Source organism: Gigantopelta aegis, chromosome 8 (genome assembly GCF_016097555.1).
Source record: "Gigantopelta aegis isolate Gae_Host chromosome 8, Gae_host_genome, whole genome shotgun sequence".
In the NCBI taxonomy this organism is placed as follows: domain Eukaryota; kingdom Metazoa; phylum Mollusca; class Gastropoda; order Neomphalida; family Peltospiridae; genus Gigantopelta; species Gigantopelta aegis.
In genome coordinates, this window is record NC_054706.1 from 77,738,554 (window position 1) to 77,765,278 (window position 26,725).

Consider the following 26,725-nt stretch of genomic DNA (forward strand, 5'->3'; position numbering starts at 1 on the left):
TTTTAATGTTCACCGGCCTCTTCTCTCTCACTAACCCACTGTCCTGAACATACAACCCAGATAGCTGAGGTGTGTGTCCAGGATAATGTGCTTGAACTGTAATTGGATATAAGCACGAAAATAAGTTGAAATGAAAAATGTTCATTAGTAGACCTGTGACAGTAGATGACTTTGGGGAGCTACTGCTGCCTGCTTCTCATGCTTACAGGAATGCACCTCACTGAATTTACTACATATAGCCGCCTGCTTCTCATGCTTACAGGTATGCACCTCACTGAATTCACTACATATAGCCGCCTGCTTCTCATGCTTACAGGTATGCACCTCACTGAATTCACTACATATAGCCGCCTGCTTCTCATGCTTACAGGTATGCACCTCACTGAATTCACTAGATATAGCCGCCTGCTTCTCATGCTTACAGGTATGCACCTCACTGAATTCACTAGATATAGCCGCCTGCTTCTCATGCTTACAGGTATGCACCTCACTGAATTCACTAGATATAGCCGCCTGCTTCTCATGCTTACAGGTATGTACCTCACTGAATTCACTAGATATAGCCGCCTGCTTCTCATGCTTACAGGTATGTACCTCACTGAATTCACTAGATATAGCCGCCTGCTTCTCATGCTTACAGGTATGTACCTCACTGAATTCACTACATATAGCCGCCTGCTTCTCATGCTTACAGGTATGCACCTCACTGAATTCACTAGATATAGCCGCCTGCTTCTTATGCTTACAGGTATGTACCTCACTGAATTCACTACATATAGCCGCCTGCTTCTCATGCTTACAGGTATGTACCTCACTGAATTCACTAGATATAGCCGCCTGCTTCTCATGCTTACAGGTATGCACCTCACTGAATTCACTACATATAGCCGCCTGCTTCTCATGCTTACAGGTATGCACCTCACTGAATTCACTACATATAGCCGCCTGCTTCTCATGCTTACAGGTATGCACCTCACTGAATTCACTAGATATAGCCGCCTGCTTCTCATGCTTACAGGTATGCACCTCACTGAAATCACTACATATAGCCGCCTGCTTCTCATGCTTACAGGTATGTACCTCACTGAATTCACTAGATTAATAGTTTCTGGCATGAGTCCTTTTGTAGATGGTTTTTCTGACACGAGTCTCAAGAAAATCAATCTTTGGAGCGAGCTTTAGCGAGCTCCATGGATTGATTTTCTTGAGATGAGTGTCAGAAAAACCATCTACAAAAGGACGAGTGCCAGAAATATTTTCTAGCACAACCTGTCTTATAAATTTTATTATTAATTTAGTCTAACTATACTGTAAGTCTCTTCTTTTTATTTTTGTAACGTGACGTCACCTCTAAGCTGACACCCATGTTACGTCACGAGTGTGAAAGTATACAGTGGTGTCGAGAAGACCTACTCATATTATGTGACGTCATATACTACTTTGTTTAAAAAATGACGTAATCAACCGGTAGCAACTGCCGTGTACATCCTAATATTAACCAATGAAAAGGGCGGATTAGTGTCTACACACATGTGGTAGACGGTTTTTCTACCACCCCTTTCTAGCACCTTTCTACAACGTCATTGTGCTAGAAATAGCCGCCTGCTTACTTACAGGTATGTACCTCACTGAATTCACTACATATAGCCGCCTGCTTCTCATGCTTACAGGTATGCACCTCACTGAATTCACTAGATATAGCCGCCTGCTTCTCATGCTTACAGGTATGTACCTCACTGAATTCACTAGATATAGCCGCCTGGTTTTCTTAAACAGCTCCCTTCTATCAAAAGTTGAAAACACCCTTATTATGACTTTTCTTCTTTTTTCTTTAAGATCTAAATTGTCAAGCTACAGTGATTTATTGTTCATTCACCATACCACTTCAATCAGCATTACAACCATAATGTCGACAATCCCACCGAGAATGATCCAAACCATTGACCTCTACAACTACACATGTTCAGATGGACTTCTAATACCAGCAATAAATGAGTACACGTGGTCCACTGGTGTCCGGGCATTCCTCTATTTCAGCGGTCTTCTCTGGTGCTTTTTAGGGGTGGCCATCATCGCAGATGTCTTCATGAGTTCCATTGAACACATCACTAGTAAAACATCTACAATTTACATCCATGATGCATCAGCTCCTGGTGGCGTGAGAACACTGGAAGTGAAGTTCTGGAATGATACAGTGGCCAATCTGAGTCTTCTTGCTTTGGGAACTAGTGCCCCTGAGTGCCTTCTTCCTGTTATAGAAATCCTTGGCCATAACTTTGTAGCTGGCGAGATGGGTCTGGGAACTATCGTAGGAACAGCTGCCTATAATCTGTTGGTGATAACGGCCATCTGCATTGTAGTTATACCTGCTGGTGAGATCAGACGAGTTAAGAGTATCACGGTGTTTCTTGTGATGGGCTTTATGTGCGTGTTCGCCTACGTCTGGCTAGCGCTCGTTCTTCTCGTCATATCTCCAGGAATCGTCAAGCTGTGGGAGGCCATAGTGACCCTCTTGATGTTTCCACTGCTCATCTTTGTGGCGTACCTTGCTCAAAGGGACTTCCACTTCAAGGGGAAGAGGGTACATGTAAAGCAATGGCCAGGACCAATTGCTATTGAAACGGGTAAGACGATTGTTCTCTCAAAGTTATATTGATGAACAACAGAATTTGTGACAATTCATTGGCCTGGATGGGCTGTTTTTCAAGCCTATATTTGTAATTGTGTTCCAAAAGTACTTCTGTAAAGTAAAGTAAAAATACATAACTGTCCAAATTTGCCACAAAAATTACGTATTATTAAGATGGCCATTTGCCAGACATATCCAAATAAGTACTTAAATTTGGCATTTATTGTTTGGTCCATGAAAGGGACACAGATCTCACTGGCAAAAAAATGAAGGAGAATGACTAATTGCTCCCCTAACTTTAATTATGGGGAGCCATTTAAGATATTACTATATTTTGAGCATTTTTATTTAATCCTTTTGTAGTACTTTTTTTTTTTTCTTTCTTTCTTTCTTTCTTTTTTTCTTTCTTTCTTTCTTTTAAAAAAAATTCACATGCTAGTTAAGAGGGGCCACAAACCACCATCGTTGAACTAGTCTGAAGGGAGTATAATGAGATGCCAGAGTGATACAGCTGCCACTAAACAGCAAGGTCTGGGGACGTGTGTGTGTAAACAGATATTCTAACAAGTGCATGACAGTATCTTTTTATATGTGTAATGATTAATTTACTGACCTTACAGTATTGTCATCAAACTTAAAGTAATCTGGATCCATGAAGTTTTGATCAGGCTGTTTTTAAAAATTTCTTCTATTAGCAATATAATCTCTTTATCTCTACTAAATTAATTTAGTGTCCTTACAGTATTGTCATCAGACATACATTCATTTGATCCATGAAGTTTTGATCAGGCTGTCTTTTTAAAATTCCTTCTATCAGCAATATTCTTTTTGTCTCTACTAAAGTAAAGAAACCTAATACTATTACATTTTAAATTTATTTTATGAAGTATCTGGAATATGGTAAAAAAAAAAGTAATAATAATTCTTGCTGCATTATTTTGGGATTTAAAAGAAAAGAGTCATATTATAGTATTTAATATTTTTTGTGTGAAACGTGCCATACCTCTAGTATGCAGAATCCGTAGTGTGCAGGGAACATTTTCTTCAGAATTTTGTTTCATATAATGCTAGTAATTAATGAATTATCCTCTTGTTTTTATTATTCCAGATAAATCGGTGATAACACCCTTTAGACCAACAGATAAATACCATGGTATTGTTGATATGATGAAACTGGCCAAGGTCAGCAATACTTTAATTTTTTTTAACACATTGTCCACTTTTTTGTCACAAATCAAACTGATATTTTTAAAACACATGCACTTTTAACCTTTGTCATTTACAGATCAATATATAAACATGTTTTTGAAAGTAACAAAAGTATGTGTTGTGAAGGAGGGGAGATAAACTAAGCTATTACATACAGATAACTAATTATTTAGTGAAATGTTTTATTTATTGCAAAAGTTACTGGTTTAAAATTGTTGTTGGCAGATTCAGAATTGTCCTAGATAACACATTCTTAAGTTCAAGCCTTGATTTATAAAGTTTGTTTTGTTTAATGACACCACTAGAGCACATTGATTAATTAAATCATTGGCTATTAGATGTCAAAATGTGGTAATTAACTCTGACGGAGTCATGGAGAAAAAACCTGTTACATTTCCATTAGTAGCAGGTGATCTTTTATATGCACTACTTTCCCAGACCGGAAAGCACATACTACAGCCTTTGACCAGTTGTCCTGGTTGGAACAAGAAAACATTAATTTATTGACATAAAATTATTATTAAACTGAAAATTATATAAAGACAGACAAAGGCAGTCCTCAAGGTTTGACGCGAGCAATTGCTCCTGCTCACATGTGCTCGCGCAAAACTATTTCCACATGGGCAAAAAACTGCTCGCCTCATCACACACCGATATCGTTAATATATTTACTGGGAGCAATTGCTCTATTACATAATTTCTGGAGACCAGTTTCTTGCTCACCATCACTTTTCAAACCATAAGCACTGCAAAGGTTATTAAATACTGGATTTGCTAACGAATTTACTCCTTGATATTATACTCTCACTCTCAGTTCAGTTTCTAAACAAAACAGAATTACCAATGGCAGATCCAGAACATACATTCTGGAAGGGATTCCTCGCATTCTCAAATGTAAAAAAATTAAAATATAACTGTAGCAAAATTTATAACCACTGATTACTCTAAATGCTTCTATCTTAAATTTGCTAAATGTCTTGTTTGTTTGATTGTGTCAGAATCTTGGGGCGCATACCAAATCTTCCTGAAGAAGAAGCTGCTAAGATTGCTGCCAAGTCACTGATAGGAAAAGCATCACATAGTCCAGGCTGGTATAGAATCCATGCCATACGGTCCATGATAGGTGGCAGAAAACTCATCCCACAGGTCAATCCATCATACAGTAAAGTAAGTGATTGTATGAAGAGGGCGGATTTGGTCATAAATATCAGCCATTAATCAACCTTCAGGCCCCTGCGCATGCTGTAACCTCCCCGTGGTGCAGGGGTGTAACATTCGCTTTGAGAATGGCCAATACAGCACAAATAAATTTAGAGTAAAAGTTAGTATCTATCTGTGATATTTGTGTTTTTGCACGGTTCTTTACACTGTGTTTTTGTTAAATATTGAATTTTTATATTGATGTTGATCATCACTTTATTTGCATTACCATAGTTTGACACCCAATAGCCGATGTATTTTTCGTGCTGGGGTGTCGTTAAAAATTCATTCATTCATTCAACCTTCAGCCTTTCTGCCAGAAAATAATTTGAGGTTACGTAATAAAAACAAATCAGACCATAAACTTGTGCCCTTACTAGGTGGTTATGGGTTGAAATATTTTGAAATTGGACACATCATTTCATGTATTTTAATATAATCTTCTAAAAATTATAAAAATACATCCATTAATGTTCAAGATTTGTATTTTTACCCTTCGTACTGTCTGGCAGAAACCCCGACCATTACAGTGACTGCTACAGACAAAGGGACAAACAGAAAACAGCAATGGTTACATAGGGGTGTTGGAAGGAATTTGACATTGTGGAGGCATAAGGGATAGGAGGGAGTGTCCCCCTCTTGCTGCAGGGGATGCGATGGTGTCACCCCACAGACACATTTTTCAAATATATCTATATGAATGGTGCTACATGTATTTGATTCGCCTTTAGGTGATTCATTATAACCGTAAGAAATGAAAACGTTCCAACACAATGTAACTTCGGAAAACCCCAGGCTCGTAAACAAAATCTTTTTGTGAAATATAGCGTAGTGGAATGTGATGAGTTTGTTCCAAATGTAACTAAATGGAAAGTAAAGATGGACATGGCCTAGGGGTTCCAATTGAACCTATGAATACATTTATGTGGTTGAGGTTTTCCAAATATATAATCAAAACCAGCTGAGGCATTCTGAAAGGTTTTAGACTGTTCAATAGACTGGGGAAGTGGTCGCTATTATGTCCTATATGAGTTTGGTTGTACAAATACTAATAGGAAACCAGTTGAAAACAAAAAATAAAAAATAATTTTCTGATCTCTTACAAACATTAGTTATTTGCATTTTAATACATAATACAATATGCAGAAATTTTCTGTTACCAGGCTGGGGACATGTGATAAGGTTTTGACTTGACCAGCGTTATTTTGACTCACCATGGGCAATCAGGCGACCATAAAGTGCACACCCTGGTTTAATATTCAATGACACAAAATGATGTTAGCAAATGAAATGTACTTAAATATTCATTCATTATATTTTGCTGCTAAAATTTAATATGGTTTAAAAAGTTTACTTGCTTTTCTTTTGCCTAGATATATGAAAACATTGAAGGTTCTAAAGAAGGTAAACCCAGTACAGCAAAGGACAAAGGCCTAGACGCAATCAGACCAGTCATCGAGTTCTCTGCTTCAGTTGTTGAGGTTGTGGAAGATGAGGGCATGGTTAGGGTTGGCATCCACAGATCTGGCAAACGCGATGTCGCGGTACAAGTCAGGTATGGACGCCAGCCCCATGTTTAGCCAGCAAACGTTTCACTAACATTCGCAAACTATTTGATTGGTTCTCAGCGTGGCCATTTTGTTTACTGTGAAGCTCATAAACCAGTCTAGCGGATGTTTTGCTGCTCGGTCTGACTGAACTCAGACCAGAGACCCATTCCAAAGCGATCTTAGCACTAAGATCACCTTAAGTGCATAAGGTAGTTGTTCACTTAAGGTGATCTTAGCACAACGATCGCTTCGTGGAACGGGGCCCAGAAGAACAGCTAGCCATAAAGCTAGTCTTTGAAATTATCACTAAAAGAAACGCAGTCATAAAAAATAGATCTTTCAAAACATCCTGACAGGTTCAAGTGGCTTAACTTAAGAGAAATATAGAGTTTTCTCTGCTTCAATTTCATCTTTTCTTTAGTTTTTCAAATAGTTTCTTCATCTGTGTTGAATTTCGGAAAAAGACTTTTACTATAAATGATACTACTAACACTAGAGGACATGTCCAGTTGAACAAATGAAATCATCTTTTCAACCATGATTTGCTTTTAAAAGAACCAAATTAAATGATATTACATTTTTGCTTCATGTAGTTATGAGTATGATTTATCATTTCTTTAACTACCAGACTGTGGGTCATTCACTAAGTTTTATATGTTTTGAAATAATTTACAGATAGACATGCATAGGTTTGTCTAGGAATTCTGTAGATATACTTTTGTAAATACTTATTTTCTATGACATATTCAGAAAGGCAAGCACTTGTGAACAATTTTATTACGTCTCTGTCGTATCCTATACTATTTGTTGTAAAACAGTCTCGACAGTGACTGAAAGCTCGACGATCTGAAACTTGTTTTGCTTCCATAGGGTTCAGACCATCAATGGCACTGCACTGGCTGGCGAGGACTACAAGGCATTTAATGAAATCATCAAGTTTGCACCAAATCAGATTCTTCGTCATGTTTTCATCACAATCACTGATGACTTTGAGTGGGAGCCTGATGAGTTCTTCTTTGTTAAGCTGACTACAGAACCTGGTGTTGATGTCACTATAGGCGGCATTTCTGTATGTCAGATCACCATCATCAACGATGACGGTTAGTTGAAGTCATTGGCTACAAGCGTGGTTTAAGTACAATCCTACTATATTCAACACATAAGCACAAGATTAATGTTTTTGTTAGCTCTTGCTGCTATGACAGTCGTCAACAGTCCTTTCCTGATACCGATTAGTCTGGCTGTTTGTCTCTGTCCAACATCATTTCTTCCATCATTCTCCTCTCCTAAAGTTTGGATTGGATATACAGTAAAGTATGCATACAATGAACATGCTTAGAATAAACTACTGCATAGGGACGAACAGATAGTAAAGTCCCATTTTATCTCCCTATACATGCAAATGTGTAGAATAAACTACTGCTATAATAAACTAACTGCCATGGTACTTTCCGGTTCGTTACAAGAGTACTTTCCCGTACCTGAAATGTGATACCATGATTATCGGGGGTAGTTGCTACAAACTAATAGAGAGATCCAGTTTTTATGTAAAATATTTTTGAAACTGGATACAGGGTTTCTTTGTGGTGGTCTCTACAAATTGACTGAGATGGGGGGTTTTTAATTTCTGAATTTTCATTATTTTTAAAATTAAAATTGATGTTTAACTTTGAAAATTATAAAGTTTATTCCTTCTGATGTTTTTGTTGGCCATTTCTAAAACTTGGAACATGGTTACAGTAATTCTTTGGAACAGTCTTCACAAACTAAAGTCCGAACCAAATTGTTAACAACTATGATAAATTACTCTCCTACCTTTAATTACCATTAGATTTTCTCCACTTTTTATCCAAACATAAATTGTGAAAAAACCATTACAGTGATTCAGATTCCACGTACGAGACTGTACGAGGGCAAAATACATGCAATTATTCACTGTCTGCCATTTTGCTATTCTTCAAGAGGGGTGGAATCCTAAGTATGTGACGTAATTAATCTGATGTTATGATAAGTGCGTTATACCTTAGTGCATGTCATGACATTGTTAGATTACGTCATAACAAACCCACCCCTCTTGAAGAGTATTCCATAAACAAGCAAAATGGCGGGCGGCAGAAAACTGCATGTATTTTGCCCTATGCAATCTCAGTGAAGTCGATATCGGTGACACCATTACAGTCTTGTATGTGGAATTTGTGTCACTAATTGGGTTTTTTCACGATTTGCGTCTGGACAAAACTTGGGGGGAATCTGACGGTAATTAAAGATAGGAGAGTAATTTATTGTAGTTGGTGACAATTTGGTTCAGACTTCTAGTGGAGTGATATATTTAAAAGAATAGCTAATTAAATGGCAGAATTTACAGAATGAAAGTCTCTTCTTCTTGTTTTCAGAGAATAATTTTTAATTTTATAAATATAAATTTCCACCTACAAATATTAAGTTTGTTGTTTTATCTGCGCAGAACCTGGTATTATAAAGTTTGCGAAACCAAATCTGATTGTCCAAGAGAGTCTGTTGGTGGTGCATATTCCAGTCCAGCGCATTAATGGATCTCGCGGGGCAGTGTCAGTGAAGTGGAAAACGAAGGACATAACAGCTATAGATGGAGGAGACTACATTGGTGAAGAAGGAGAACTCAGGTTTAACAACCAAGAGACTAGCAGGGATATTATAATAAAACTCTTTGAAAATAGTGTAAGTAAATCCCCAGATATAGGAGAATTCAAGTTTAACAATCAATTAACTAGGAAGAATATTATAATAAAACTCTTTGAAAATAGTGTAAGTAAATCCCCAGATATAGGAGAATTCAAGTTTAACAATCAATTGACTAGGAAGAATATTATAATAAAACTCTTTGAAAATAGTGTAAGTAAATCCCCAGATATAGGAGAATTCAAGTTTAACAATCAATTGACTAGGAAGAATATTATAATAAAACTCTTTGAAAATAGTGTAAGTAAATCCCCAGATATAGGAGAATTCAAGTTTAACAATCAATTGACTAGGAAGAATATTATAATAAAACTCTTTGAAAATAGTGTAAGTAAATCCCCAGATATAGGAGAATTCAAGTTTAACAATCAATTGACTAGGAAGAATATTATAATAAAACTCTTTGAAAATAGTGTAAGTAAATCCCCAGATATAGGAGAATTCAAGTTTAACAATCAATTGACTAGGAAGAATATTATAATAAAACTCTTTGAAAATAGTGTAAGTAAATCCCCAGATATAGGAGAATTCAAGTTTAACAATCAATTGACTAGGAAGAATATTATAATAAAACTCTTTGAAAATAGTGTAAGTAAATCACCAGATATAGGAGAACTCTAAGATGCCACACACAATATTTTGCATAAAATGAAACACTGAAATATGTGTAGTGTAAATTAAATTTAATATTTGAGAGGTTTTGAATAATGAAATATGCAAGTTATGCAATAAATATTTCCTGGAAATAAGTGGAGCAAGTTCGAAAAATTGAGAAAATACCGTATCAAAAACCTGTAAAAAAAAATCCACTCCTGCAGTATAGTGGTAACATCTGTTGTTAATTATGAGTCTTCATTTTTTTTATTCTGTGATAAAAAGCTCAGGGTTCCTGAATTTTTTATTCTGTACATGTCATTTTTACCTGACTTTGCATGCACAGTGTTCAATACTAAATGGGCAGAGTCGATCTTAATAATTTCTGAAATGTTCCTTTCTATTGGGTTTAAACTTTTTAAAATTAAGAGAACAGTTATATAATAGTATTATATCAGATATTTAAAGGCATACTGTCACGGATTTAAGAAACTTATTTTTTTAAAACTGGATAATAAATAAAAATTACATTTGTTGGAAACCAAATCTAGCTATTGCATCATCTTAACTGAACCATGATGGAGTGAAGTCCATGTCAACCCTCTCGGCATTTTTAGTTTTTTGAATTATGGACCATTTGTGCCACTACCAGTCGTATGGTTAGTGACACTCTGATGATTTGTATAGTGGTAGTACTCTTTTATAGTCGTCGCTGTACGAGCGCGCGTTGTGAAATACTCGTACAACAGTTGATAAACTCGGAAGATCGATCAAGTTTAAGGAAGATTTTAATAGGTTATAAGTTACACATTTCACAAGGTATAGTTCAGTTCTTCTCTGGGTTCTCGTCACAGAGTTAACTGATAGGATGATCGTGGTTCGGGATAAAATGTTCACAGGAACTGCATCTGCCTCACGTTATCGTCGGATGTTTCAGTTTTACTTTCGTCAGAAAGTATAACGACCGGCTGGGTCAACAAAGTAGCTGATTCTTGGATTGCCGTTGGCCGGAGCTTTTCGTGGTCGAGAAAAGACTGTCGATAGAGCTTGCTGGCTCTTCTTTTAAACACTACTGGCACGAGGAAGGTATGCAGGTCATGCAGCGACATTGGTCGGTTGAGGCCGGATCTGTCCGTCAACACAGTCGTACGCGGTCATCTCGCACCGTCCACAAGTTCATATATGAATTATAGACTGACCACCGCTGGCCCATCGCTGTTCCTTTAATGTCAGGAGAATTAGTTCGGAGATTTGTGGACTGACTTCCGCTGGCCATCGTCGTTCCTTTAATGTCAGGAGAAATTAGTTAGCTATCTGTTTCGTTAATGTGAGGGTATTGTGTTACATTCGTCCCCCGCAAGAAAAGATCTTTGCAAGGCAACGATCTTCCAAATTAAAGTAACACAATCGATCCTCACTGTAAACGTTATTTTGTTCATCTTGCGTCGTCTCCCTGGAATACACAATGTTCATGATCATCTTGTGCGAAAATATATAGCATCGCACATTATATAATCATTTATATATAGTCATAGGTCGTCACAGCGGACTGAATAATAGTTAAATATAGTTCCTTGTACTGGAATACGTGTCCGTTATTGGGGTTGGTTGATCGTCGGGTAGATTCGTCTCACTATACTGCTATCTTCGGAGCTTGGAACTGGTGCGGAAGGTAAAGTGCTTCTCTCAGCGTGAAATTCGCCGTCCAGCTTTGTGGACACCAGATTATAATCGTTGGTATCGATCACTGCTATTCCCTTTTTACTTCTACCTTTCGTGAACCAGTAAACTAATTGTTTTCGTTGCTTAAAAATGCAACCTAGTGTTGCCAATAAGAAAATGACGACTATCAGTGCTATCATATATGGCCAAAGTGGTCTATGTAAATCGGTTAGTATTGGTTCTAGTTGCGACAACTGATTGATGAGGTCACCTATAGGGACATTTTGTAGTGCTTTAAGTTTAGGAGGTAATGTGGTGAGGTTCAGTTTTGGGAATTTATCATGTAGCGGTTTCCATAATTTAAACTGAACGGCCTTGAAGTGTTTCAAGTAATTTGCATTTTCGTCACTGATTTGGAAATCAGACATTTTGCTGAAGTAAGGTAATAGTGTTAACAAGTCACTTGTTGCTGAACACAACTGGTTGACATTAATCACATCCAAAGGTGGGTTGAGTATCTGTGTGTCATTGGTTAGGTGTTTACCGGGGCATACAATTTTAAATCTCAAAGGTTTTGCTAACGAGACGAGCCAAAAACAATTTTTTTGATGTACCACAATGGGTAATTTACTTATCCGAATGGTTGTCTGACAGTGTGTTTTAATATTTTGATTATCATGCCTGAAAAGCGCGATCACGCATAGATGGCTTAGATTGATTGGGTAAATAGCACTCTGAATTTCGCAAACGCTGTTTAACGGACTATTTTCGGCGCATCTTTCCAGTTCATTGTTTGTTAACAGAATATAGCGAGTGTTGTCGGAGTTGACTGCTATTGCTTGCGTTTCTAACTGATATTGTGCGGTTAAATGGGCGAGTTGGTTCGAACTGGTTGTTGATTGTTTTATTGGCATGGGCAAGTTATGTATTTGATATAATTCAAATGTGCCGTCGACATCCAGTAATGTAATGGAAATGATCACTAAAATATGTTTTTCTTCTAACACTGGTGCGCAGGTGAGGGATTTATAGCACTGCCACAATTGTTTGCTTGGATTTCCAGCTAATTTTAGATTGGCGGGTAAATGTCCTGAAATCTCTAATAACAATCTTCTTAAGTTAGACGGTGTAATAGTCGCTGGCGATAAATGCGATAGTGATAACATGTTTAACTGTAATTGTAAATGGTCCAGGTAAAATGCCATGGCATTAATTATTTCTCTAAGTTCACCTATAATTTCATCAATTTGTAAATACAATTGGATATAGAATTCTAATTCGTACATACGCAATTCGAATTCTTTTGTTACATTTCTTAAGGCGGCGTCTATTTTATGTAAATTTGTTGCTAGTGCGTTTATGTCATGTCGGTTCTCGGAAATACGGATTCTTGATACGTTTAATATAGACAAACTTTCTTTTACCACGTGGGTAATAGTTTGTTGGTTTCTTGCTAGAATTTTTACATTTCCTCTAATCGTAGAGAGGTCTTTTTCGGAAACTGTCCCAAATAAGAAACTCAAAGCGTCTCCCACGAATGGAAGTAGTGAACGTTGATGTCTCGAACGTAATATTTTGTACTCTGAAAAAGTGATTACTAGTTTCCGTTGGTCCCGTTCCAACGCGAGTACGTTTGTTTTCAATGTTTTAAAAAGTCGGAAAATACTGGTGTGTGTTCGCTTGGTATGCAGTGTGAGGTAATTCTGATTTAGTATGGCCACTGTTTGTATGTCGTCATTAAGACGTGTGAGATACTTGTCATCCAGGGATAAATCACTCACAAAAGTGACCAACCAACCTGATCTCGTGGTTGTCACAGGGTTAAGCTTGTTAAATACGACATTATCGCTAATACTAAAACCGGTCACGATACTAAGGTAGGCGAATCATAGCAAGGTCGGGAATAGTGTGTTGGCTTCCATTATCTGGAAGTATAAAAGAAAACTCGTTAGTTTGTCTTTCTTTCTATTATATATACATACTTCGCCCTCGACGGTCGGTTACCACATCAATCTATTACTTTAGATACGGTTTGTAGGCACGCGTCTGCTTATTTTGCAGAATAATTATCGTCACGATAATAGCATTCTCTAAGCTATTTAATTTGCGAATAAATCTTGCACGTCCGGTCTACATCCCTACGGCGGATGGCTTAATAGGTTACATCAAATCATATACATCGTCTCGATACGTTGCCATCGGCGGTTGGGTTCCTTGAATACTTCCCATATTCATATTTATGTACCTCCTAATAACTACAATCTATTTCTTGCCTACACGCGGCTACTAAAATGTCCTACTATTTTCGGTATGCTATCGCGCTTTATGGGGTCCACTTGACTGTGTCACGATACCATAATTTACATTAATTTTAGTGCCGTCCATACAGCGGCCAATAGCGTTCTTATCGCTTTGTCCGGTTTAGATTCCGTGTCTTTTTTCGTCTCGGTACGGCGAGCAATTTCGTTGATGCTTTCAACGTCCATGTCGGTCTCACTGCTAGACGCGCTTACAATGTCGTCTGAATCGGCGGCAGACGTTGTGCTTGGCGGTTTTGGTTTACGTTGTCGTTTGCGTATTCTTTTCTGTAATTCCATAAGGGGAATATCATCTTCCGATGAGGAATCTTCGCGTTCGCGGCGTAGTCGTTGGGTTAGCATTTCGCGATTTGTTTTGGGGAGGCTATCAGTGTCGGATTCGGATTCGGATTCTGGTGGCATGACGTAAGTTTTCCATCTCGTTGGTCGCTCGGTTTTCCGACCTGTCGCTTTGGGTAGATCCCATTCATCCAGAGTAGCTAGACGTAAGTGTTCGGCGTGGGCCTTTGTTTCTGTGCCCGTCAGTTGATCGTGAATTGTAAACGTGACTGGTGACGTCTGCTGTACTACGCGGTAATATGGTAGCCATTTTGGTTCCAGCTTGCTATGTCGCTGGTGTTTCTTGTAATATACTGGCGATCCCACTGTTATTGTTACCGGTTTGACATCTTTATTTATTCGGGAAGCTTGGCGTTCTTTTGCGTGTTTCAAACGGCGGTGAACCAACACGAATTGCTTATGTTGATTTTCTAATGCTATTTTGTGGGAGTCTTCTCCCATGTATTTCCGGCGGGGTCTCAAAAGATTGTCGAGAGGGAGTACTACATCGCGGTTATACATCAAGTAGTACGGTGAGAATTTCGTGCTCTCGCTTATATTGAATCGTATGGCTGCTAGGGCTTGATTAAGGTGTACGTCCCATGTTGTTACGTCATCCTTAATTTTCTTGGCTAACACGTCATGAAGAGTGCGGTGAAACCTTTCTACTTTTGCGTTACTCTGCGGGTGGTAATATGACGTCGTTATGTGGTGTATGTTCAGCGCGGCCAGTGTTTCTTTCATTACACGATTTATATTTTCGGTACCATTATCGGTTACGATCTCTAAAGGACAACCGAATCTGGGGAATATTTCTTCTATTAATAAGTGTACAACGTTCTGTGCAGACTTATCTCTCATTGGGTAGGCTTCGGGCCAACCGGAGTAATGATCAACGAATCCGATGATGTACTTGTTACCTGAAAGGGTTTGTGGGTACGGACCACTGAGATCTAAACTTATCTTCGCGAAAGCATAATGGGGCATGTCAGTTATTTGTGCGGGTGCATTCTGTTTTGTAAGCACGCGTTCTTGACAGGTTATGCAACAACCTACGTAGTTGTATAATTCCTTGTACAGGTTGGGCCAATAGTATTTTGCCTTGATGACGTCGAACGTCTTATCAATTCCCATGTGTCCTAATTCGTCATGATGTTGTCGGACTACTCGTTCTCGTAAATGCTGTGGTACGTACTGCCGGAGTACGGGTTCGTCATTCGGGTTAGAGAGGAAATACAACACTTTGTCAATTACCAGGAATTTCGTTTGTTCGCTTTTGCTAAGTGTCCCGTTGGTAATACCTTTAAGGATTTTTACAATGTCTGGATCATTACTTTGTTCATCAGTCATATTTAAACCATTGGCGGTCACTTGTGGTTCATCAGGCAAATCGTGTAAGTTTATTTCACAGCGTGCAAATTGTTTTGGTTCGAAACGGTTGGAGTTTAGTGCATCAATTTGAAGGGTATTGTTACTAACATCATTAACTGATTCAGTGTCGCTAGCGGCGGTTGCGGCATTAGTTTGTGCACGTGATAATAAATTGGCGCATGTGTTCTCACCTCCCGGTATGTACTCTATCTTACAATTATAGCCGGCGATGCCCAGGGCCCACATTTGGATTTTCTTGTTCTGCATGGGTGCTTCTAACAGGTATTTCAGTGGTTTGTGGTCGGTGCGGATAGTAAACTCTGCATTATGCAGGTAATGATCTAGTTTCTGAAGCGCATAATGAATGTCAAAACATTCCCGTTCAATTGTTGACCAGCGGGTTTGGGTGTCACTAAGTTTGTGTGACAGAAAATATATGGGACGTTCATTGTTCGCCCACGGCGTTGTCTTATCGGTTTGTTCGTCACATTGTTGTACTAGGCATGCGCCTATGCATGACTGACTGGCGTCTGTGTACAAAACATATGGTTTGTTCGTATCGGGATAAGCGAGCAACGGTATAGCACATAAGCTCTTTTTCAAGGATTCAAATGCTATTTGACATTCGGTAGTCCAGTTAAATTTTGCATATTTCTTTGTTAACGCTACTATCGGTTCAGCTACCTGGGAAAATGCGACTACGAATCGGCGGTACCAACTACACATTCCAATGAAGGAGCGGACTTCTTTTACAGTTGTAGGGGGAAGCATGGCTGCTATTGCGGTAGTTTTTGTCTCGTCAGGTTTCACCCCGTCTTTATTGATCACAAAACCAAGATACTTGGTCTCTGTCTTTAGGAAACTACATTTCTTTAATTTCAGTTTCAAGTTGTGTTGACGTAAGCGGTCAAACACGCATTACAGATGATTCAGGTGTTCTTCGAGCGTCTCGGAATATATCAGTATGTCATCAAGGTACGCGGTTGAGAACTTCTCGCAATCTTGTAGTACCGTGTTCATTAATGCCATGAATATTGATGGTGCATTACACAATCCGAACGGCATTACTGCAAATTCAAATAGACTTCGATGACATGCGAATGCGGTTTTTTCCATGTCATTTTTGTCCATTCCTACTTGGAAATAACCAGATTTCAAATCGACTAACGAGTAATATTTTGCTTTTCCCAGAGAAGCCAGAATGTCATCAATCATCGGTAATGGGTATGAGATGGGTCGAGTTACGGAATTTAATTTTCAGAAGTCTATACAGAATTGTTTTGTACCGTCTTTCTTATCTACTATGACTACCGGAAAACTCCAGGGACTTCTGGATCTATGTATGAGTTTCGCATCTAACATTTCATCAATAGCCTTATCGATAACGGCGCGTTTATTCAGGGGTGTTCGGTACGGTCGCAGTCGGATTGGGGGGTGGTCACCCGTGTCGATTTTCATACTGACTGTTTCAGTCCGTCCTAACTCTAAATCGCTACTCGCGAATATATCAAAATTTTCTTCCACTAACTGTTCTATCACGGTTTTATGTTCCGGTGATACGTTTAGTTCACTTTGGTAATTTATCTTAGTTGGGCTCTTTTCTTGAGCGTCGTGCACAACTGCTGCAACGTTAACTACATCCCGGTTGGTTGCAGGTTCTATTCTGCTAATGCTACAACCTTTTCTTAAACAATAGGTCTTGTTTGTGCTGTTAATTATCATTACAGGTAGCCGGCGTCGGTTTGATAATTTACCTATCGAATTACCTATCATCAAACCAGGCTGCGAAGCCATGAAGCCTCTCTGATTCAGAGATAATTGTTATGAACTTCCCTTCAAGTGGTATGACCGAGCTTTTGGTCACATAGCACACCGTTTGTGTGTGAGGTCTGACTACGACTTTTTTAGTAAGTCTCACGATGGAAGACACGTGTATGTCTTCGTCAAGGGAAATGTAAGTTTTCCCGATTCTAATGCATCCTAAATCGTAATACAGTCGGACGCCGTTTTTTACGAGCCAGTCCCGTCCAAGGATTACATTACGGTTAATGTTCTCGACCACATAGAATGGGTGTTTAATTTCCAAACCTCCCATTTTGAAAGCTATTTCGGAGCAGCCTATTATTTTTAACTTGCTACCATCTACTCCTTGCAAGTCTACAGTTTTCTTTGTTAATTTTGGAGGATTATTTAGTTTGTTATACACGTCGCGGCACATGAGGCTCACTTCTGCCCCAGTGTCTACAAGAGAACGAAATCTTTGTTTACCTATTACCATTACGCAGGATGTGGGGTTACCGGCTAAATTTATCCGATACGTTTGTGGTTTACTGTTTCGTTCATTTCGTTTACTTCGCCCATAGGCTTCTTTATGGGAGAAGTTTCTTAGTTTAAAGTCTGGCGGTTGTTGTTCCTCGATCGGCAATCTCGTGCCCGATGACCTGTGCGACGACAATTAGTGCACGTCACAGGAGGTCTAAAGTGGTCAACGTCCATGGGAACAGGACCTGCATTGTTTCGCGGTGATGCGCGGTTCATTTCGCCCCGCGGTGTCGGTCTATATTGACCTGCGTGCTCGCGGTCGTTGTACGACGTAGTAGGCCTATCGAAATGTCTTATTGGAGCTCTAACGTTATGTTCGCGTCAGAGGCTAAAACGGCGTCTCAAATTCTGTTCGGCCATCGCCGCGTTTACGGCAGCTCCCAAAGAATTAGGATTCTGTCTCATCACGGTTAACTTTAAATAGTCGTGCTCGAGCCCATCTATGAAAAACCCTATCAATTGATTCTGTACGGTGTCGATTCCGTCAACTTCGGCTGCGTAGGCGTCTTCGGCTAACGTCAAAAGTCGTTCAGCAAACAACTGGATGCTTTTGTCATGTTCCTATCTAACAGTGCGCAACAACAGATACGCATGCTGTGCATCGGTCACTTCTCCAAATCGTGACTTTAACTGGGCCCTCATATGTGCCCATGTTTTGTTGGGTTTGTCGGTCAAGTATCTTTGTAGGTGATCGCTGACTGCACCTCTGCTGGTGGAGTAAGCATTCCGATCATTTAAGTTAAAAAGTGTCGCACACTTTTCTAGACTTTTGATCCAGTCGTTGGATTTCGCTGGATCACTGTGGAACGGCATTACCGTTTGTGTCGCGCTGTGGGTGTCCATCGTTGTGGACAATAAAGCCATTTCGCCTCCTAAATTTCTGAATAGTGCAGCTATATCCAATTCTGTCATTTTGCTTTGTTTTGTAGTTTAAAAAAAAGAAAAAAAAGAAGATTAAATGGTGTTTGTTCGTCTCTTAAGCTTTCCCTATTCTATATATAAACTTGGGAAAAAAAAACCCAATTCTTAACAATTAAGAGTTTTGATAAACCTATCATTATTGTTAGTATTATTCCTTTATATCATGGTTCACTTAGGTAGAAGCTAGAGGAAACAACAAATGGTCTTACCTTTCTGATCTGGCTACACTTGTCCGGAGGTTTCCTTCCGCTGGAGGGTTGCTAGGTTCGGTTGCTAATTGCCTTCATGTTGAAGAAAATCCTGGTCACGGCACCAAATTGGTTCCTGTGCCACTACCAGTCGTATGGTTAGTGACACTCTGATGATTCGTATAGTGGTAGTACTCTTTTATAGTCGTCGCTGTACGAGCGCGCGTTGTGAAACACTCATACAACGGTTGATAAACTCGGAAGATCGATCAAGTTTAAGGAAGATTTTAATAGGTTATAAGTTACACATTTCACAAGGTATAGTTCAGTTCTTCTCTGGGTTCTCGTCACAGAGTTAACTGATAGGATGATCGTGGTTCAGGATATAATGTTCACAGGAACTGCATCTGCCTCACGTTATCGTCGGATGTTTCACTTTTACTTTCGTCAGAAAGTATAACGACCGGCTGGGTCAACAAAGTAGCTGATTCTTGGATTGCCATTGGCCGGAGCTTTTCGTGGTCGAGAAAAGACTGTCGATAGAGCTTGCTGGCTCTTCTTTTAAACACTACTGGCACGAGGAAGGTATGCAGGTCATGCAGCGACATTGGTCGGTTGAGGCCGGATCTGTCCGTCAACACAGTCGTACGCGGTCATCTCGCACCATCCACAAGTTCATATATGAATTATAGACTGACCACCGCTGGCCCATCGCTGTTCCTTTAATGTCAGGAGAATTAGTTCGGAGATTTGTGGACTGACTTCCGCTGGCCATCGTCGTTCCTTTAATGTCAGGAGAAATTAGTTAGCTATCTGTTTCGTTAATGTGAGGGTATTGTGTTACACATTGCCATAATTCAATTATTTTTACAAAATATCATTAATAAATGGAGTATGGTGGTTATGAAGATGGTTGAATAAAGTACATTTAGGGATAAATCAAATTATTTTTGTTCAGGTAATACTTTGTGAGACCATTAAATAGGTCAGTGGTCTGTGACAATATGCCAGTGGTCTGTGACAATATGCCAGTGGTCTGTGACAATATGCCAGTGGTCTGTGACAATATGCCTTTAAAATGAGATTATTTTCTGTGGAACATGTTTGTATGGATCTTGTGGGGCAGGATGTAGCCCAGGGGTAAAGCACTTGCTTGATGCATGGTCGGTTTGGGATTGATTCCTGTCTGCACTATGACTGGTAAGTCAAGGGCCTTGGTATGTGCTGTCCTCTGTGGGATGGTGCATATGAAATATCTCTTGCTACTAATGAAAAAATTAAGCAGGTTTTCTGTCTAAGACTACCAAAATTACCAAATGTTTGACATCCAATAGCCAATGATTAATAAATCAATGTGCTCTAGTGGCATCGTTACACAAAACAAACTTTAAATTTAAACTTTAACAGTATGGATCTTGTAGAAATCAGAACGTGATGAGTGTTTTCAAATTGATCTGCTGGCGACTACAGGAGGTGCACAGCTGGGAAGACCAATGAAGGCTATCATCACCATAGTGAATGATGATGGTAAGTATTGAATAACTAATAAAGATCGTCGCCATAGTGAATGATGATGGTAAGTATTGAATAACTAATACAGATCGTCGCCATAGTGAACGGTGATGGTAAGTATTGAATAACTAATGCAGATCGTCGCCATAGTGAACGGTGATGGTAAGTATTGAATGACTAATATAGATCGTCGCCGTTGTGAACGATGATGGTAAGATTTGAATAACTAATATAGTTCGTTGCCATAGTGAACGATGATGGTAAGTATTGAATAACTAATATAGATCGTCGCCGTAGTGAACGATGATGGTAAGTATTGAATAACTAATATAGATCGTCGCCATAGTGAACAATGATGGTAAGTATTGAATAACTAATATAGATCGTCGCCATAGTGAACGATGATGGTAAGTCAGGTCAGGTCATAGGGTCTAGTATGCACATTCAGAGCAAGCTGTTGTAGCCGATGCCTGTTATGTAGGCTTCTCCGTCCAGGACAGTTGGTGGTAATTGAATAACAAATATAGATCATCACCATATAGTGAATGATGATGGTAAGTATTGGAATAACAAATATAGATATCATCACCATATAGTGAATGATGATGGTAAGTATTGGAATAACAAATCATCACCATAGTGAATGATGGTAGTACAGTGAAACCTAACTAAACCAGATCACTCCGGGGGCCTAGTATTTAATCTCATTTAGACGTGATCCGGTTAGAGGGTTGCATTGAGAATTTAGAAAAATTGGGACCATGAAATGAGCCCACTTTGATAGGATTCTGATTTGTTCAGGATTCGGTTTAGACAGGTTTCACTGTATAAGTAATTAATAATAATATTTGATAGATATTTTTCAAACATCTCAGTCAGTGTTATGTAATAAAACAAATTATTATCAACATAGTATATGTTTTGTTTTTAGAATACAATGGTTTGGTATCCCGGATTTTGAACATGACGAAGGCAAACCTCGATTACCTACAACTTGAAGATTGTACGTACGTCTCTCAGTTTCGTAATGCTATGAATGTTAATGGTGGAGACCTACAAAATGCAACCTTTCTTGACTACATCCTCCACTTTGCCACATTTTTCTGGAAGGTAATTGATGTTATTTAATGTAATTCACTGGTTCCATCAGTAGTTCAGTCAATGAAAGGCTGAGGTTGAGGTAATTTTATTTATGTGCCTCTATCCATACATGTTTCATGCATGTCTATCCTATGTCCAGTCTCTGGCAAGGCCAGTGGCTGAACATCGGACTTCAATGAGAGATTTGTGGCCAAATGACAGTATTACATAATAATGCATATTGGAACTGGTTGGGGTTTTTTTTTTATTGTTCGGTGAAGTTTGTGATTCTAGCTATGGACCTTTTCGGTGGTAATATTTATGTGCCATGCATATATGTTACTGTTTTAAAATCATTTTTGAAATTCAGAAATTTACAGAATTATTTCTTTCTTCAGATAATGTGTGCATTTGTTCCTCCACCACGCTATCTCGGAGGTTGGGCAGCATTTGTTGTGTGGCTTGCTCTGATTGGTTTCCTGACTGCATTAATAGGTGACCTTGCTGGATTGTTTGGCTGTTTGATTGGTCTAGAGGACAGCATCACTGCCATCACACTGGTTGCCCTGGGAACCAGTATGCCGGACCTGTTTGCCAGCAAGAAAGCAGCTGTAATGGAGAAGTCGGCCGACAGCAGCGTGGGCATCATCAATGGCAGTAACTGTGTGAACGTCTTTCTAGGGCTTGGTCTGTCTTGGGTTATTGCTGCTGTCTACTGGAATGCTATAGAGGTGAAATTAAACTTTTGTTTTATTTAACTGTTAGACTACTGGATTAATTTTTGACAAAAACCATGTTGAGTGAGTACAAGTTTATAATTTTTACTCACACATATTCACTTAAATGTTTTATAAATACATAAAATAAAGTTCATATTTGAATCGGTATGCATTATTTTCGTGGGTTTTTTAATTTTAGATCAGTTAATATTGATTAAAATTAGGCAAAAAAAATTGAATTTACTTACAGATATTTGTGGCCAGTTGTCCAGTATTTATGTCCATTATTCCCGATAACAGTGGTTTTCTGACCAGAATGTTTTTTAAAAACAAACTAAGTTTCATATCGCAATATTTGGTTATTTTCGTTGTTGGTAAAATTATCAAATTTATTTCCAAATTAGCTGTCACAATCAGCTATTGATCCCTGAAAATTACCGCGATGCGCTGCCATTGTTGTCAATCGAAAATACTTGCTGAAAACTATTTTTTCAACTCAAAATTGTACGGTATTTTCCATTGAAAAAAAATAAGAGAAAAAAAGCTAGCATGCTGTCAAATAAACTGTTTCCTTGTTTAAAAAAACGTTTCTGGTGAGTCGTGTGCAAAATGGCGGGAAATATGAATTGGGGAATGCACTGTATACAGTGTACAGTATGTCGACTGGCGTGATGTCGGACGAGATGCTAGATGTCAAACACTTGGTAATTTTGACATAAAGTCTTAGAGAAGAAACCCACTACATGTTTTCATTAGTAGCAAGGGATATTTTATATGCACCATCCTATAAACAGAACAGCACATACCAGATGTACCAGAAATAGACCAATGGGCCCACTGACGGGGATCGATCCCAGACCGACCGTGGCTATAGAAGTGAGGTTGTACTTATAGGAAGCTTGTTTGTAGTGTTAAAAATTGGAGGAGAAGACACTTCAGTAGATAGTACTGTTACAGACCAAATTTGACTTTCATGTTGATTTACTCATTTTAACAATTATGGCCCTTGAACTTAGGAAATAAGACAATTTGTTTTCTGGGCTTTTTTTCAGAATGTTGTTACATATCAGGTTTGACTGTCATGGAAGTTTACACATTTTTCACAGAGTTATGGCCCTTTGAACTTGGGCGACATGGACATTTGTTGGGGCTGGTAGAGAACATATATTGCTTTACCAGTACCAGTGCTTGTTGTATTTGATTCTTAATAAGAGTTGACACCGGTGTCAAAAAGATGGTTCATCTAAGTGTTTAAATTACCTCTTCATAATACATGTATTGTATGTTAATAAAATTCTTCATCATGAAATAAAATATATTCTATGGTACTGTGTATTGAAGACTATTTTGTTATATGTTTATGTTCATTTCCAGGGAAAAGACTTGGAAGTATCACCTGCCTTCAGAGTAATGCTATACAGTAATGGGATTATTTGCTTTGTTTGTTATATGTTTATGTTCATTTCCAGGGAAAAGACTTGGAAGTATCACCTGCCTTCAGAGTAATGCTATACAGTAATGGGATTATTTGCTTTGTTTGTTATATGTTTATGTTCATTTCCAGGGAAAAGACTTGGAAGTATCACCTGCCTTCAGAGTAATGCTATACAGTAATGGGATTATTTGCTTTGTTTGTTATATGTTTATTTTATTTGCAACTTCTTTAAAGATAGTATAGTAGTGTTATTGGTATAAAGTACTCGTACTAGCAGTAGCTAGTGGGAATTTCCCTATTAGCTCATTTGGTAGAGCACTGGATTACACTGGGGGTCTGTGGTTCAAATCCACTTAGTTGAAGTTGTTATATTTGCAGCCAGGTGTATTCTTAACCCATAACAGTTCAACTGCCTGTGACCCAAAGCCTCAGAACGTGGCTTCACTTGAAGGGGGAATATGTACTAGTGTAATTGGTATAAAGTACCCATACTAGCAGTAACTGTAGTGAAAAAGTCCCAATTAGCTCAGTTGGTAGAGCTCTGGACTCTCATACTGAGGGTCCGTGGTTCGAATCCACTCAGTGGGGGTTGATTTACATGTATCAAAATGTTTATTTTAATTTCCAGGTAAAAGACTATGAAATACCAACTGCCTCTAGTGTAGTTCTCTACAATAATGGGAACCCTTTTTTTTCTGTTTTATTATAATTACTTGATTTAAAGGGACATTCCTGAGTTTGCTGCATTGTAAGATGTTTCCGACTAATAAAATATTTCTACGATTAAACTTACATATTAAATATATGTTCTTGTTTAGAATATCAGTGTCTGTATATTCAATATGTTTCTGGTCGTCTTAATATTTGTAAGAAGCCTAAACTGGATTTTGTCTTCAAATAATTTCGTACGTACGAAAAAATATTTGAGGAAATAAAATAAAATTTAAGCTAGTACAAATATTAGACCGATCAGAAACACGTGTAATATACAGCCACTAATATTTTATGCAGAAAAATGTATTTACAAACGTTAAAAAGTCTGTTAGTCGATAAGATCTTAAAAAGTGCAGCAAACTCAGGAATGTCCCTTTAAGATAATATTCAAATTGATTACTTGCTTTAAGACATGTTCTTAAAGCATGTTAATTTTAATTGCCTGTTTATTTTACTTTCCAGGGTAAAGACTTCGAAGTACCACCTGGGTCTCTTGGCTTCAGTGTAGTTCTCTACACACTGGCCGCCGTCATTGCCTTGTTCCTTCTCGTACTACGGCGGTTTCTGGGGGTGTTTGGGAAGGGTGAACTCAGCGGTGCCGTCATACCCAAGTACCTGTGTGCCACTCTCTTCATCTTGCTGTGGGTCTTGTATATTCTGTTTTCATCACTGGAAGCCATGAAGATTATCAAAGTTCAAATTGGGTGAAAAAGAATAACGTTTCTGCCCAAGTGGGGTAAAATCTGTCATATAGTAGTTTTATTTATTTTAATAACCATTTATGAAGTTTACAGCAGGTTAACAATTGCCTGGTCCGAGGTCCCTGACCAGTTGTATCCAATGCAGGGCCAACATTTATATGTACGTGTTGGTTTGTATTGGTTTGGTGGACTGCTGTATTCTTTCATCTATACATGTAGCTTCCAAGTTTATCCAGAACAGCTGTGCCATACTCCTTACAAATACACAGAAATGGCATCTGTCATCATCGATTGTTAATCTGATATTGAGCCAAGGGTCAGATGTAGTTCAGTGTGGTACACTCTGTTAAGGTGTGATGGGTCATAGGATTGATTTCCCTCAAAAATCATGGTATGTACTGTCCTGCATATGGATCAAATATAGAAGTCAGATCCCTAGCTGGCAGGTGATTTTCTTTTCTCTATTGATCAAGTGTCAAACTGGCCATATGATAGACACTAAATAGACAGGCCATATGATAGACACTAAATAGACAGGCCATATGATAGACACTAAATAGACAGGGCTGAATGCAGGCTTTGCAAATTGGGCCCCCAGAGTTTGAAATGTGCTGAGATTCTGTTTAACAAAGACTTCTTTCCTTCCCTTCACTCTGTTAAGGTTGAAAAATACAGAAAACTCTATCATTATAAATCAGTGTATTAAAAACAACACAAGTTAATTTTCTTGTAACTTTATTCTCCATGCATCAACAGTTGTAAACCAAGTGAGTAGTTAATAAAGTAAACCCACTACGTTCTAGAGTTGTTTAGCTGTTGACTACGTATATGACACTAATTTGCAGGGGTAAGAAGCAAAAACAAAAAACCCAAATATAAGTGAAATGAAAATAATGGTTATTATAGCAGGGGAAAATGAAAGTTAGTTCAAAAATCTTCACGTAAGTTTATTATCTTATGTGAGTTTACTCTGTTAGCAGAATGGATTTTATTATTATTTATTAAGTAAACACGTTATTTACTTTAACAGTTCAGTATTACATTAGTGCATGTGAAACCTACAGCAATATGTAGATAGACTTAACAGTTCAGTATTACAGTGATATGTAGATATCTACCACAATATGTAGATAAGACTTAACTGTTTAATAGTACATTAGTACATGTGAAATACTACATTGTAACATACAGCGATATGCTTAACAGTTCAGTGTTACAATTGTGCATGTAAATCTACAGCGATATGTAGAGAAGATTTTAAAGATTTAACCGTTTAGTATTACATTAGTGCATGTGAAATACTACATTGTAACCTACAGCGATATGTAGATAGACTTTAACACTTTAGTAAAACACTTCAGTATTACATTAGTGCATGTGAAATCCTACATACTAAGCGATATTAGTAAAACACTTCAGTATTACATTAGTGCATGTGAAATCCTACATTCTAATCTACTATGTAGATAGTCTTTTACAGTTCAGTAATACATTAGCAAATACTACATTGTACATACAGAAATATGTAGATAGATGAGAACAAAGTAACAAATACTACATTGTA

The 26,725-nt window shown here is 38.3% G+C and overlaps 2 protein-coding genes across 3 annotated transcripts; both read left to right on the forward strand.

The window, feature by feature from the left end:
- The first annotated feature begins 1,420 nt into the window (after positions 1-1,420).
- LOC121380076 (sodium/calcium exchanger 2-like) lies at positions 1,421-4,853 on the forward strand. Of its 2 annotated transcripts, XR_005958876.1 has the most exons (5): positions 1,421-1,616; positions 1,837-2,624; positions 3,069-3,158; positions 3,738-3,811; positions 4,837-4,853. XR_005958876.1 is itself a non-coding variant. In XM_041508826.1 (3 exons), exons 2-3 carry the CDS (start codon positions 1,907-1,909, stop codon positions 3,101-3,103), a joined length of 753 nt encoding a protein of 250 aa, XP_041364760.1. In that variant the 5' UTR covers positions 1,421-1,616; positions 1,837-1,906; the 3' UTR covers positions 3,104-3,519. The 2 variants fall into 2 exon arrangements, 1 of the variants encoding a protein (XP_041364760.1); XM_041508826.1 differs by lacking the exons at positions 3,738-3,811; positions 4,837-4,853 and having other exon boundaries at positions 3,069-3,519.
- LOC121380075 (sodium/calcium exchanger 2-like) lies at positions 3,897-26,550 on the forward strand. Its single transcript, XM_041508824.1, has 8 exons — positions 3,897-5,005; positions 6,412-6,593; positions 7,459-7,688; positions 9,053-9,285; positions 20,422-20,527; positions 21,444-21,622; positions 21,991-22,323; positions 24,923-26,550. Exons 1-8 carry the CDS (start codon positions 4,811-4,813, stop codon positions 25,166-25,168), a joined length of 1,704 nt encoding a protein of 567 aa, XP_041364758.1. The 5' UTR covers positions 3,897-4,810; the 3' UTR covers positions 25,169-26,550.
- The last annotated feature ends 175 nt before the right edge of the window (positions 26,551-26,725 follow it).

What these genes read in the sequence shown, in the direction of transcription:
- LOC121380076 (XM_041508826.1), top strand. Translation starts at nt 1,907, where the DNA reads ATGTCGACAATCCCACCGAGAATGATCCAAACCATTGACCTCTACAAC. An exon ending in ACCAATTGCTATTGAAACGG is followed by an intron (nt 2,625 to 3,068) that starts GTAAGACGATTG and finishes TTCACATGCTAG; the next exon opens with TTAAGAGGGGCCACAAACCA.
- LOC121380075 (XM_041508824.1), top strand. Translation starts at nt 4,811, where the DNA reads ATGTCTTGTTTGTTTGATTGTGTCAGAATCTTGGGGCGCATACCAAAT. An exon ending in GATGTCGCGGTACAAGTCAG is followed by an intron (nt 6,594 to 7,458) that starts GTATGGACGCCA and finishes TTGCTTCCATAG; the next exon opens with GGTTCAGACCATCAATGGCA. An exon ending in TTGCCACATTTTTCTGGAAG is followed by an intron (nt 21,623 to 21,990) that starts GTAATTGATGTT and finishes TTCTTTCTTCAG; the next exon opens with ATAATGTGTGCATTTGTTCC.